General features: G+C 51.2%; 1 protein-coding gene across 7 annotated transcripts in view; it reads left to right on the top strand.

Moving 5' to 3' along the window:
- The window catches only part of slmapa (sarcolemma associated protein a), a 61,351-nt gene that overhangs the window by 32,791 nt on the left and 15,410 nt on the right, over positions 1-13,150 (top strand). For 4 of the 7 annotated variants that reach the window (XM_083668725.1, XM_083668726.1, XM_083668731.1 and 1 more), the window contains 10 exons: positions 19-159; positions 464-601; positions 811-979; positions 1,738-1,788; positions 2,439-2,489; positions 4,002-4,064; positions 5,394-5,453; positions 7,076-7,150; positions 10,385-10,465; positions 11,281-11,340. In XM_083668725.1, the coding sequence (XP_083524851.1) occupies positions 19-159; positions 464-601; positions 811-979; positions 1,738-1,788; positions 2,439-2,489; positions 4,002-4,064; positions 5,394-5,453; positions 7,076-7,150; positions 10,385-10,465; positions 11,281-11,340 (889 nt within the window). The remainder of the gene's footprint in view (positions 1-18; positions 160-463; positions 602-810; positions 980-1,737; positions 1,789-2,438; positions 2,490-4,001; positions 4,065-5,393; positions 5,454-7,075; positions 7,151-10,384; positions 10,466-11,280; positions 11,341-13,150) is intronic. The other 3 variants (XM_083668729.1, XM_083668730.1, XM_083668728.1) reach the window with 2 other exon arrangements.

Genomic DNA, 13,150 nt, shown 5'->3' with positions numbered 1-13,150 from the left:
CCCCCCCCCCCCCCCCAGAACCAAACAGAGGACGGGATGCGGAAGGAGCTGGTGGCGCTGCAGGAGGACAAGCACAGCTACGAGACCACGTCCAAGGAGACCCTGAGGCGGATCTTCCAGGAGAAGATCGAGGTCGTCCGCAAGCTCTCCGAGGTGGAGGTAAGGTCTAGACGTGTGTGTGTGTGTGTGTGTGTGTGTGAGACCCTGAGGCGGGTCGTTGAGGTGAAGATCGTGGCGTTGATGTGATGTGGTTGTTGTTGTGGTTTGGATCGTTCCTGGTGGCGGTGGTGGTGTTGTTGATGTTGTTGTTGTTGTTCTTCTTCTTATGGTTGTTGTTGTTGGTGGTGGTGTTGTTATTGACGGTGTTGTTGTTCTTCTTCTTCTTCTTCTTATGGTTGTTGTTGTTGACGGTGTTGGTGTTGTTGTTGATGGTGTTGTTGTTGTTGTTGTGTCGTGGTCACAGAGGAGTCTGAGCAACACGGAGGATGAATGCACCCACCTGAAGGAGATGAATGAGAGGAACCAGGAGGAGCTGAGGGAGCTGGCCAACAAGTACAACGGAGCTGTCAACGAGATCAAGGACCTGACGGACAAGATCAAGGTACGCACGCACACACACACACACACACACACACACAGAGAGCAGGGCTTTAGGGAGGAGAGTCACACACACAGCTAAATGAGTCACCTGATATAAGACCCAGTCTATATGATAGACAGAGACTATGTCTACTGAACAGTGTTTGTTCACAATACTGTATGTCCAGCCTTTCTTTAAACATGTGTGTGTGTGTGTGTGTGTGTGTCCAGTTGGCGGAGGGCAGGCAGGAGGAGCTGACTCAGAAGGGTCAGAATGAGAAGAAGGAGCTGCAGCTGCGTATCGATGAGATGGAGGAGAAGGAGCAGGCGCTCCAGGCCCGCATAGAGGCCCTGCAGGCCGACAACGACTTCACCAACGAGAGGCTCACCGCTCTCCAAGGTACCCCCCACACACACACACACACACACACGCTCATACAGACACACGCTCATAACACACACACACACACACACACACTCCTGTCATTCTTACATGCACACACGCTTAACACAGCCTCTCTCACTCTCACTCCACAGAGCCCCCCTCAGTCGCTCACACACACACACACACACACTCACCCTCTCATTTCTCACTCTCTCTCACAACAGCTCTAGTGCTACAGACCTCCATTGTGAGGTCATTGGGTGAAGATTCTAATAAAATCCTCTCTTCAGATGCTTCAGGTTTATCAATATTAAAGTTGATCCCGGGGGAGAGGGGGCCAGGAGGGGGGAAGGTTTATCAATATTAAAGTTGATCCCGGGGAGAGGGAGCCAGGAGGGGGGAAGGTTTATCCTGACCCCACCCCTCCTGGGGGAGAGGGAGCCAGGAGTGGGGAAGGTTTATCCTAACCCCACCCCTCTTGGGGAGAGGGATCCAGGAGGGGGGAAGGTTTATCCTCACCCCACCCCTCCTGGGGGAGAGGGATCCAGGAGGGGGGAAGGTTTATCCTAACCCCACCCCTCTTGGGGAGAGGGAGCCAGGGGGGGGGAAGGTTTATCCTAACCCCACCCCTCCTGGGGGAGAGGGAGCCAGGGGGGGGAAGGTGTATGTGGGGAGAGGGAGAGGGGGCCAGGCTTGCATGGTGCTCAGGGCTGACACCCAGTGTCACATTGGTCACGTCAAACATCTTGTTGTCCCCTTGTTGTCATTTCCAGTCCGGTTAGAGCAGCTGCAGGAGAAAAGCATAAAGGAGAACAACAGTTTAGGTGAGTCCTGTGGGCCTGTTAGCCTCCTGTCGCTAATGCTAACCGTGCATCACTTCCTCTTCCTGTTCTACTACTAATAATCTGGCATGAGATGCTTCTACTTCTTCTTCTACCACCACACTTCTGTTGCCTGTCCTCCTTCGTTCTGTCCGTCTGGTCCGACTCCGGCCCGTCTTGCTTCTGCTCCGACCCTACATCAGTGTTTCTGCTCTCGCTCTCTCCTGTCTGTGCGGTAGCTTTGTTGCCGAGCATGTTCTAGAAGACTCCTTCACAAGCTGTTTTATGTCAAGCCCAGGCTGGGTTCCAACATGCGTTCTTGCACCCTATATATACCAACTACGGTGTACGCTCTCGATAAGGGTGCAAGAACGCAGTTTGGAACACAGCCCCAGTCTCGATGTTTGTCTGTTTTCTGATAGGCTACACTGTGTCTTGGTGCTAAGCGGGTTTATGGGTTATAAGTGCTTCGCCAAAGTTTGTGTTCATATTTGGAGATGTTAAGGTTGTGCTGTGAGTGATGGGATATACATGCATATATATATATATATATATAATGTGTGTGTATATATGTAATGGGGTATATTATTGTTCAGTTGTCAGCTTGTTTGCGAGTGTTCAGGAATGCTTCATATTTCCTTTAACACCACTAGGAGACCCAACAGAAGACTCCTCCCCTAATATTGACATGAGCACAGAGGAAGGTAGTATGAGTTGTTCCTTCACTGTGATAGGACGTTCCATCTTCTCTCTCTGTGATAGGGCGTTCCATCTTCTCTCTCTGTGATAGGGCGTTCCATCTTCTCTCTCTGAGTCATCATTTCATCACCTAGCTGGGTGCAGCGGCTTGTGATAAACTGGTTCTTCTTCATGCCAACGTGTGTGTGTGTGTGTGTGTGTGTGTGTGTTACTGGCGTCCTCACTAACACGGTCCAGTGCCAGCGCATCTCTCTCTAACAGTGTACTATATGTGTCGATGCTGGTGATTGTGACCAGACTTCATTGATGTTTTGGGCCTGATTGTTAATGTGATTTGTCCTGGGTTTCCTCTCAGAGTTGCAGTTGTGTAAGAAGTGAATCGGAGAGAAGAAAGAAAGTGAATGAATAGATTGAGTGCCACTAAAATGACCCCCCTAGTTACGTAAACACGACTTGGCTCTGTCCTGTTCCAACACCATGACAATGTCTTCCTTGTTTGACTCACGTCACAACACTGAACCTCACTTTAATTTGAGTGTACACAGCAGCAGTGGGACACATGTTTACTGACTGACATGATTGTCTAGGCTTGTTTATATATTTGCTGTGTGGTAAACCGTAAACCGTAAACCACTTGGCAGAGGAACCAGACTAGGCATAGAGGTCACTCTTCACTGCTATCTCTGTATACAGCCGGGGAGGCTGGTGGAGGTAGAAATCGGAGGACGGGCTCATTGTAATTACAGTGAGCTCGTCCTCCGATTTCTGCCTCCCATGCTGTATACATGAGAGACGGCAAGGTTTCCATGGAATGTTCCGAAAGGCCTAGCATGCATATCCCCCCTCAAGAACAGAAAGCGTGGTCATTTTCATGCAGTGTCATTGGATCTTCTATCATGTTTTATCTGAACAGAGCGGTTTTGCTCTGGCATGCTGTGGTAGGTTGATCCGTGAGGTGTGTGTGTGAGGCCCTGGGCCAATCAGCATAGAGTAGCCAGGAGCGGTGCTGTGTAGGTTGCGTGGGTCCGGTCTCTGTCCTGAAGCTGTCGTCTCACCTCTAGACCAAGGCAGCGTTGTATCTGCAGCCTCAGAGCTGATCTCATTCAGTCCTGAATGAATACCAATCATCCTCAACGTCTGAAGTTCTGATTTGACTGTTGGAGCAGGGCCCTGTCGTTGTGGGTAGGTTGTTGAGTTTTGCGTTGGAAGTTTTAGAAGCATTAGAAGATCCAGTCCAGATGTCCGATGACTGGTCTTGTTCCAGCAGATAGGCCTCGGCCCTAGCCCAGTGATGTCTGTCCGTCCCTGTCCAGCAGATAGGCCTAGGCCCTAGCCCAGTGAAGTGATGTCTGTCTGTCTCTGTCCAGCCTTCTGCATCTCTGTCTGGTTATCCTTGTTTGTTGTTATCCTATTTTCCTATCACAGAGCTGCTATTTATGACATTGTTATCCTCAAAGAGGCACGAAATATAATGTTAATATTTAATGGAAGGTTTTTCTTTTTTTTTTTTTCGTTAGACCACTTTCTTTTAAAGAGTGGAGGGGACTGCACTTTAATCAACCAGTACATTGAATGCCAGCGTGAGTACACACTACTGAGTCCACACTACCAAGTACACACTACTACAGCATTCTTTCTCCTGCTTTCTAAAGACTGAAGCTTTATGAACCTGTTATTAATATGGTACACGGGGGCTCGCCAAGCGCCTATTAATACATCCAGGCTTAATACCTCTGGCCCGGGCTCACGGTACGAGGGCAGACTCCCAGGTCATTTTCCGCTGCTGCGTCTGGATAGTGTTTCATGACGCTCGGAGAATGCCAAGTCGTTTTCATATTTGCTTTAGTGGTTTTTAATACAGGATGTGAAGTTGATGTGTTAAGTGACATATTAGGATTTTCATAAAGAATGTTATTAGAATATGTGGACGCAACATTTTGGCTAAATCCTACACCTATAATAACCTGCTAGGCTAGTGATGATGTTTATTTTCATATTAATAGACGTTATTGGTTTATTTCAAAGAGCTGAACTCTGTCCATTGACTGTGTTTTTGTCAGGATATTAGTTATTGTGTTCATGTGTGTATTGGGTCAGAACCAGAGTCCAATGTTCAGGATGAATCCATCTAGCTGAGGTTGCATTAGAAGGTTCTGTTCTGTTGAAGCTCAGCGGTGGTTAACAGAACTCCATGCCTTGATGAAAAGAGGCTAGTCTGTGATCAAAGACGGTCCAGGAGGATATTTGATGCTTAGGGAGAAGATATTGAACGGTACAGGCCCCTCTTGGCTGTGTTTGAATGGCAGTCTAGACTATTGAGCTGACCCAACTCTTCACAGTTTATGAATATTAATGGCAGTCTAATTACAAATTAATGGAATCTATTGAGTTGCTCTCAATCGTCACAGTTTATTAATAGGCTCTAAGTGAGTCAAGTCTAGGACAGCTGTCTGTGGGTCCTGTCAGCACGGCTCTGTCCACACTGTTGGATGGTAGAAGTCGACATACCCAACACACCTTCCCCCATAACGCAGATTCACTCAACTTTATTTTCTGCATGCCACCTTTTTTAACCTTCCACTTACTCTTAACACAGTTCGGTTCTTCTCTTGGATTGGGGTGTTTCTGTCTTCTATTGCATGATGGGTAATGTAGTTCTGTGGCTAACGGTTATGCTAGCTGTGTTCTCTGCACTGATCTTCATGTCCTTACATTCTACTGCTTTGTATGATGTGGTCAAAACTGAATTGCGGAGCACCAACATGTAGTCTTGCTGTACGTTAAAGGTCTCGTACTGTCAGAGATGGCGGTTTGAGGCGCGGTCAGCTGGACTGTGTAGGTGTCAGACACTCAGCTTGGTCAGGGAGTCGTCAGCCGTGTTCACTGATCTCCTCTTTCTCCCCCAACAGCCGTCAAACAGTTGAAAGAAGCGGTGGGGTCGTCGATTCACAAGCTAGCCAACTTTGATGGTAAGCGAGAGTGTCTGTCTGTATGTGTGCGTGTGTGTCTGTCTGCGTGTCTGTCTGCCTGTCTGTCTGTCTGTTTGTCTGTTCTTGGTTTGCCATGTCAGCTAAGTGGTTGAGGAGGACGCTGGTTCTAAACTCATCCAACCTGCTTCAGCCGTTTCTATTCAGGACCTTCAGAATGACCGTGAGGTCACTGGACAAATCAATCAGCTGGCCACAAACCACCCAATGTCTCCTCCTCCTCCTTCAGTGTCTCCTCCTCCTCCTTCAGTGTCTCCTCCTCCTCCTCCTTCAATGTCTCCTCCTCCTCCTTCAGTGTCTCCTCCTCCTCCTTCAATGTCTCCTCCTCCTCCTCCTTCAGTGTCTCCTCCTCCTCCTTCAGTGTCTCCTCCTCCTCCTTCAATGTCTCCTCCTCCTCCTCCTTCAGTGTCTCCTCCTCCTCCTCCTTCAGTGTCTCCTCCTCCTCCTTCAGTGTCTCCTCCTCCTCCTTCAGTGTCTCCTCCTCCTCCTTCAATGTCTCCTCCTCCTCCTCCTTCAATGTCTCCTCCTCCTCCTTCAATGTCTCCTCCTCCTCCTTCAATGTCTCCTCCTCCTCCTTCAGTGTCTCCTCCTCCTCCTTCAATGTCTCCTCCTCCTCCTCCTTCAGTGTCTCCTCCTCCTCCTTCAGTGTCTCCTCCTCCTTCAGTGTCTCCTCCTCCTCCTTCAATGTCTCCTCCTTCAGTGTCTCCTCCTCCTCCTTCAGTGTCTCCTCCTCCTCCTTCAATGTCTCCTCCTCCTCCTCCTTCAGTGTCTCCTCCTCCTCCTCCTTCAGTGTCTCCTCCTCCTCCTTCAGTGTCTCCTCCTCCTCCTTCAATGTCTCCTCCTCCTCCTCCTTCAATGTCTCCTCCTCCTCCTCCTTCAATGTCTCCTCCTCCTCCTTCAATGTCTCCTCCTCCTCCTCCTTCAATGTCTCCTCCTCCTCCTTCAGTGTCTCCTCCTCCTCCTTCAATGTCTCCTCCTCCTCCTCCTTCAATGTCTCCTCCTCCTCCTTCAATGTCTCCTCCTCCTCCTTCAGTGTCTCCTCCTCCTCCTTCAATGTCTCCTCCTCCTCCTTCAGTGTCTCCTCCTCCTCCTTCAATGTCTCCTCCTCCTCCTCCTTCAGTGTCTCCTCCTCCTCCTCCTTCAGTGTCTCCTCCTCCTCCTCCTTCAGTGTCTCCTCCTCCTCCTTCAGTGTCTCCTCCTCCTCCTACAGTGTCTCCTCCTCCTCCTTCAATGTCTCCTCCTCCTCCTCCTTCAGTGTCTCCTCCTCCTCCTTCAGTGTCTCCTCCTCCTCCTTCAGTGTCTCCTCCTCCTCCTTCAATGTCTCCTCCTCCTCCTTCAATGTCTCCTCCTCCTCCTTCAATGTTTCCTCCTCCTCCTTCAATGTCTCCTCCTCCTCCTTCAGTGTCTCCTCCTCCTCCTTCAATGTCTCCTCCTCCTCCTTCAATGTCTCCTCCTCCTTCAGATTCAGACAACTTTAATGTTCTCAGACAGGCAGTTTGTTGCATAGCAACAGTTCATGTTTTCAACCTAATGTGTATTTCATCATACTAACTCGTTGATGTGTATTTCATCATACTAACTCGTTGATGTCTGTTCTCTGTCAGAAGTCATAGACGCTCACCTGCAGAACAACCAGACAGCAGAAGACGACAGTCTGGCCAGCCCCGACAGACTCAAAGGTACAACAGGCTCCTCTTCCCCCTGTAGCGCCCCCCTGTGGTGTGGTAGAGTATTGTTGTTACTGCAGGAGGAACCTACGGTAGGGGGGGGTGTGTGTACTGCAACTGACCTGTAACTCAGTACTAGTAGCTGTCCTCTTGTTAGCCTGCCCTCCTGTCCTAAGTCTCCATGGTCCCCCCCTGCCCTCCTGTGGTCCCCCCCTGCCCTCCTGTCCTAAGTCTCCATGGTCCCCCCCTGCCCTCCTGTGGTCCCCCCCTGCCCTCCTGTCCTAAGTCTCCATGGTCCCACCCTGCCCTCCTGTGGTCCCCCCCTGCCCCCCTGTGGTCCCCCCCTGCCCTCCTGTCCTAAGTCTCCATGGTCCCCCCCTGCCCTCCTGTGGTCCCCCCCTGCCCTCCTGTTGTCCCCCCCTGCCCTCCTGTCCTAAGTCTCCATGGTCCCACCCTGCCCTCCTGTGGTCCCCCCCTGCCCTCCTGTCCTAAGTCTCCATGGTCCCCACCTGCCCTCCTGTTGTCCCCCCCTGCCCTCCTGTCCTAAGTCTCCATGGTCCCACCCTGCCCTCCTGTGGTCCCCCCCTGCCCTCCTGTCCTAAGTCTCCATGGTCCCACCCTGCCCTCGTGTCCTAAGTCTCCATGGTCCCACCCTGCCCTCCTGTGGTCCCACCCTGCCCTCGTGTCCTAAGTCTCCATGGTCCCACCCTGCCCTCCTGTGGTCCCCCCCTGCCCTCCTGTCCTAAGTCTCCATGGTCCCACCCTGCCCGTCTGTGGTCACCCCCTGCCCTCGTGTTCTAAGTGTACATGGTCCCACCCTGCTCTCTTGTCCTAAGTCTGTATGGTCCCACCCTGCCTTCCTGTCCTAAGTCTCCATGGTCTCCCCCTGCTCTCGGTCCTCTGGGCCGTGTGTTTTTACACAGTTCTATTCCTGGTCACGGTGGGCGCCCTCACGGCGACCAACTAAAGCATTGTTTAATGTAACCTTCAGATCAGCTGTTGCCATGTTTTTGGCTCTGCCCTCCCCTCTTCATAATCCAACTATGCACATGGGGGCTGGAGCTATTTTAGATTGTTCTCTCTGTTTATTTGTTGATGTATTTGTTGCGGCCCAAAGCCCAAACTGTAGCCATGGGTGGGGCTTTATTTGTTGTGAACCCCAGGTCAGCTGTGTTACTGAGGGTTGAACCCCAGGTCAGCTGTGTTACTGAGGGTTGAACCCCAGGTCAGCTGTGTTACTGAGGGTTGAACCCCAGGTCAGCTGTATTACTGAGGGTTGAACCCCAGGTCAGCTGTGACTGTGTTACTGAGGGTTGAAACCCAGGTCAGCTGTGTTACTGAGGGTTGAACCCCAGGTCAACTGTGACTATTACTGAGGGTTGAACCCCAGGTCAGCTGTGACTGTGTTACTGAGGGTTGAACCCCAGGTCAGCTGTGTTACTGAGGGTTGAACCCTGGAGGCAGGAGGGTCTGCTGAGGGTTGAACCCTGGAGGCAGGAGGGTCTGCTGAGTGTTGAACCCTGGAGGCAGGAGGGTCTGCTGAGGGTTGAACCCTGGAGGCAGGAGGGTCTGCTGAGGGTTGAACCCTGGAGGCAGGAGGGTCTGCTGAGGGTTGAACCCTGGAGGCAGGAGGGTCTGCTGAGGGTTGAACCCTGGAGGCAGGAGGGTCTGCTGACGCTCAGAAAGTCACTTCTGCTATTTATATCTCTGTTGAAAATGATTAATCAAACCAGATCACTGCTCACTGTAGTTCAGCCTGGGAGAGAAAGACTAAATTGGTGGAGAGAGAGAGGTCGTTGGTGGAGAGAGAGAGGTGGTTGGTGGAGAGAGAGAGTTGGTTGGTGGAGAGAGAGAGTTGGTTGGTAGAGAGAGAGAGAATTGGTTGGTAGAGAGAGAGGTGGTTGGTGGAGAGAGAGAGTTGGTTGGTGGGGAGAGTTGGTTGGTAAAGAGAGAGAGAGTTGGTTGGTAGAGAGAGAGGTGGTTGGTGGAGAGAGAGAGTTGGTTGGTGGGGAGAGGGAGTTGGTTGGTGGGGAGAGTTGGTTGGTAGAGACAGAGGTGGTAGATGATAGAAGGGAGAGGGGGACAGAGAAAAAGAGGGAGAGGGGGACAGAGAAAAAGAGGGAGAGGGGGACAGAGGTGAGAGAGAGAAAGTGAGAGGAACAGAGCATGGAGAACACTTAACTTCTCTCACAGGGAGAGACACTTAGTGGGACAGCCAGAGGGGGAGAAAGTGACGGAGACAGAGAGGGGGGGGTAAGAGTCCCTCTCTCCCCCCTCCCTCCAGGTTGTGGCCTCAGGATGCCCTTCCCTCCTGCCCTGCCAGAGGCACTGCAGCTGGCGCTGGCTTGGTATCCCTCCACCTCCTCCGTCCCCCAGGGATTACAGATTACAGCCACCCAGATTAACCACACACCACCACCACGCAAACAAGGGTGGATGCTAGTCCTGTCAAATCCCCCGGTCCAACATGAGTGGATGATGTATTGATGACACCTGTGGTATTCCTGCGGTGGTATTTACTCTTAGGGAACCACCTAGAAAAAAATATAGATGATCATTTCTATAGATTTGTCAGGTGTAGGTTTTTTCGGGGGGGGGGGGTTTTCCAGCCCCCCATCCACAGCATTCACAAAAGCAGCTGTGTGTCATCGCAGCCTCCATGTCTCTCACCCCTAAATAGCAGCTTTAAGCGTGGCTGAGCTCCCCACACAATCAGCCGGGCTGGAACAGAGCGGCCCGGCGCAGTGCAGCATGGAGCCTTCAGCACAATGCCTGGACATAGTTTCCACTCCCACAGCAGAGTTGGCTCTCACTGCTCCACCAAAGTGCATAGCTGCTATTGTTGCGGTTACAAACCACTTGTTTTAGCCCCCAACTGGCTGGAGAATAGCATAGCCCCCCCCCTCCCCGGAACAAAAGCCCCAGCTATTTTAGCCTGGAACTGAATCCCCCCCCCCCCCCGAGGCAGGCGGATCGTGACCATGTGTGGGGAACGGGAGCTGGAAACAAGGGGAGCGAACCACTTGGAAGTGGCGGGATTATAATAAATGCCGCGTTTATTTATTTTTTTGCCTGAAGAGATCGAAATTCGGGAGGTATCCGTGAGCGTCTATGTTTTGTTTTTGTTTGAGAGAGAGTGTTTGTTTGTTTTCAGAGTCTGATACTGTAGCTTTCTGGGTTTGTTTTGTTTGCGATAGCCTCCCCCCCCCCCACCCCTTCTAAATGGTATCTTCCTGTCTCCTGTAGAACACCAACTAGATGCTAAAGAGTCTGATATGTCAGACACTCTCAGCCCCAGCAAGGACAGGAGCAGCGACGACACATCAGGTAAAACATCTTTCTAATATCAGTTGGTTTGTTTTTGTTTTAAACATAACCATGCTATTCTGCCTTTTTCTTGTTATGAAAGAGAACGTTTTGAAGTTGTCAAAGGTACAAAACCAATAGAAGTATGTTTTGTTTTTTTCAGAGTGAGAACTGACATGAAGCTTAAATGACTGTCAACTTTTTAGATTCATAACATGAAACCTCATTCTTTAACGTGCTTCTTACTGTAGGTGATGAGGTTCAGAGGAAAATAACTTTTGACCATAGTTTGTTTTATTTAACCAGAAAAATCCCATTGAGACAAAGTCTCTTTTGCAAGGGAGACCAGGCTAAGAAAGCAGCAGCAGGCAATTCAACAATACATTTAGAGAAGCATGCTGAGAGTTATTAGACCATGGCTGGACTGTGTGGTGTATGGATGGTCCCAGGTCTAATCCCTGTGTGGTGTATGGATGGTCCCAGGTCTAATCCCTGTGTGGTGTATGGATGGTCCCAGGTCTAATCCCTGTGTGGTGGATGGATGGTCCCAGGTCTAATCCCTGTGTGGTGGATGGATGGTCCCAGGTCTAATCCCTGTGTGGTGGATGTATGGTCCCAGGTCTAATCCCTGTGTGGTGTATGTATGGTCCCAGGTCTAATCCCTGTGGTGTATGTATGTATGGATGTATGGTCCCAGGTCTAATCCATGTGTGTTCTATGGATGGTCCCAGGTCTAATCCCTGTGTGGTGTATGTATGGTCCCAGGTCTAATCCCTGTGGTGTATGTATGTATGGATGTATGGTCCCAGGTCTAATCCTTGTTGTCCTCATTTCAGACGGGAATATGGACGAGACGGAGCTCAACGAACCTCAGAACCGGGTCGCTCTGCTCAAAGGTACCACAGTCACTCTCACTAACCCTGCTCTGCTGGGGATGAAACACATTCTCTTTCACCTTTTTTCTAATCCGTATTTTTCCAGGTTAATCTCATTTTAGATGAAATGTATCAGAGAGAGAGACACACAAAGAGACACAGAGAGATTTGATACGAGACAACAGTAATATCAACAGTGAGTTGAGTCCAGCCAGTGTTGCTCCATGTAGGGGGCTGATATTCCATGTCCATATGAATCAGATCTGTAGCAGCAGCGTGAGTGGCCTGTCCTCTCCCATCCTGTCCTCTCCCGTCCTGTCCTCTGTGTGTGTTATTGTTATTGAGTCATGTTCTATAGTTGATTAGATTAGCAGCACATCAGCTGGGAGCCTGCCTGCCTGCCCGCCCTGCCCTCCCTGCCCTCCCTGCCCGCCTGCCTGCCTGCCCGCCTGCCTGCCTGCCCGCCTGCCTGCCTGCCCGCCCTGCCCGCCCTGCCCGCCCTGGGTGGGGCTGGAGCTAGCCGGCTGGCTGGCCCTGACTATATAAGGTGTTGCTGCGGGGGTGGCGGGGGGTAGGGAAGGGGAAGCCCGATCCTGGAGGATGGATTAGGGGAAGGGGTTGGGGGGCATGGGGGCATTCTGTGTACCCACACACCACCTGCTAGCACATGTCGGAAAGACGACAACAGTTCGTTCCATCACTCCATGACTCCCTCTTTTTTTCATGTTTCGGAATTCCATCCATCTTTGCTAGTGTAGATCCATACACTCTCACACACACACACACACACACACACACACACACACACACACACACACACACACACACACACATCTCCTGCCAGCTCTTCTCCCCGCCTCGTTGACTCCTAGACAGGAGTGTCCCTCCTTCTCCACATCTCCTCTCTCTGATCCCTGCTGCTGTCCTCTTCAGCTCTGGGAGGGAGGGAGGGAGGGAGGGAGGGAGGGAGGGGGGGAGAGAGAGAGAGAGGGAGAGGAATGTAAACCAATTACAGGGTCATTAGTCAGGGAATCCCAGCATGACTGTCACAGCAGAAATGTCACGTACCCTACATGGGGCACGGAGGACGGCCTCGCTGACGTCCAGACAACCTCCGGGTGACAGTGTTATGTTTAGCAGCGCCGTTAAGATTCTCTTAAGTGGTTTTGCCAGATTTTGCTTTTGTGTTTTTTTGCACTTTTGTTCGCGATCAATGAAATATCTTCAATGTTTCTGGGTCGGTTCCTGTTTATCTCTGGGTGTGGTCCAGTCTTGTGACGTAACAGTTCTCTTCACAATCAGGCTGGTACGTTGGTGTTGGAACAGCCAAGAACACATCGACTGTTCCTGGCCGTTCCAGAACCCAGGCACACTGTCCAGTACAACGGCTCCTGTCGTGAGGCTTAAACAGAGCTGTAACATAGTGACCATCCCAGGGTTCTGTGATGAGGCTCAGAGAGAGAGAGACAGACAGACAGACAGACAGACAGACAGACGGAGAGAGAGAGAGACAGACAGCTAATCTGTAGTTGCTGACGGTGTGTACTGCTGCAACCAATGTTGATGATGCAGCAGGTCCCAGAGCTGTGCCCCCTCGGGTCAGTGGTCAGAGGTCAAGTATCCACCCTGTCAGCTGCTCAGCAGTGCTCCCTGTCACTGACACACACTCCAGACTGACCTGCCTCTGCCTCACACCAGTCTGGACCCAGGCCAGAACCCTGTCTGGACCCAGGCCAGAACTCTGGCCCACTCAGGCCTGGACTCTGTTGAAATAGTCCACTTGAGGTCTCTCATCACTCCGCTGGTGAACCCAAACCTGCCTTATTAGGAC

This window comes from Argentina silus (genome assembly GCF_951799395.1).
Source record: "Argentina silus genome assembly, chromosome: 4".
In the NCBI taxonomy this organism is placed as follows: domain Eukaryota; kingdom Metazoa; phylum Chordata; class Actinopteri; order Argentiniformes; family Argentinidae; genus Argentina; species Argentina silus.
The sequence above is the reverse complement of the archived record's forward strand: the minus strand, read 5'-3'. Positions and strand labels throughout refer to the sequence as shown.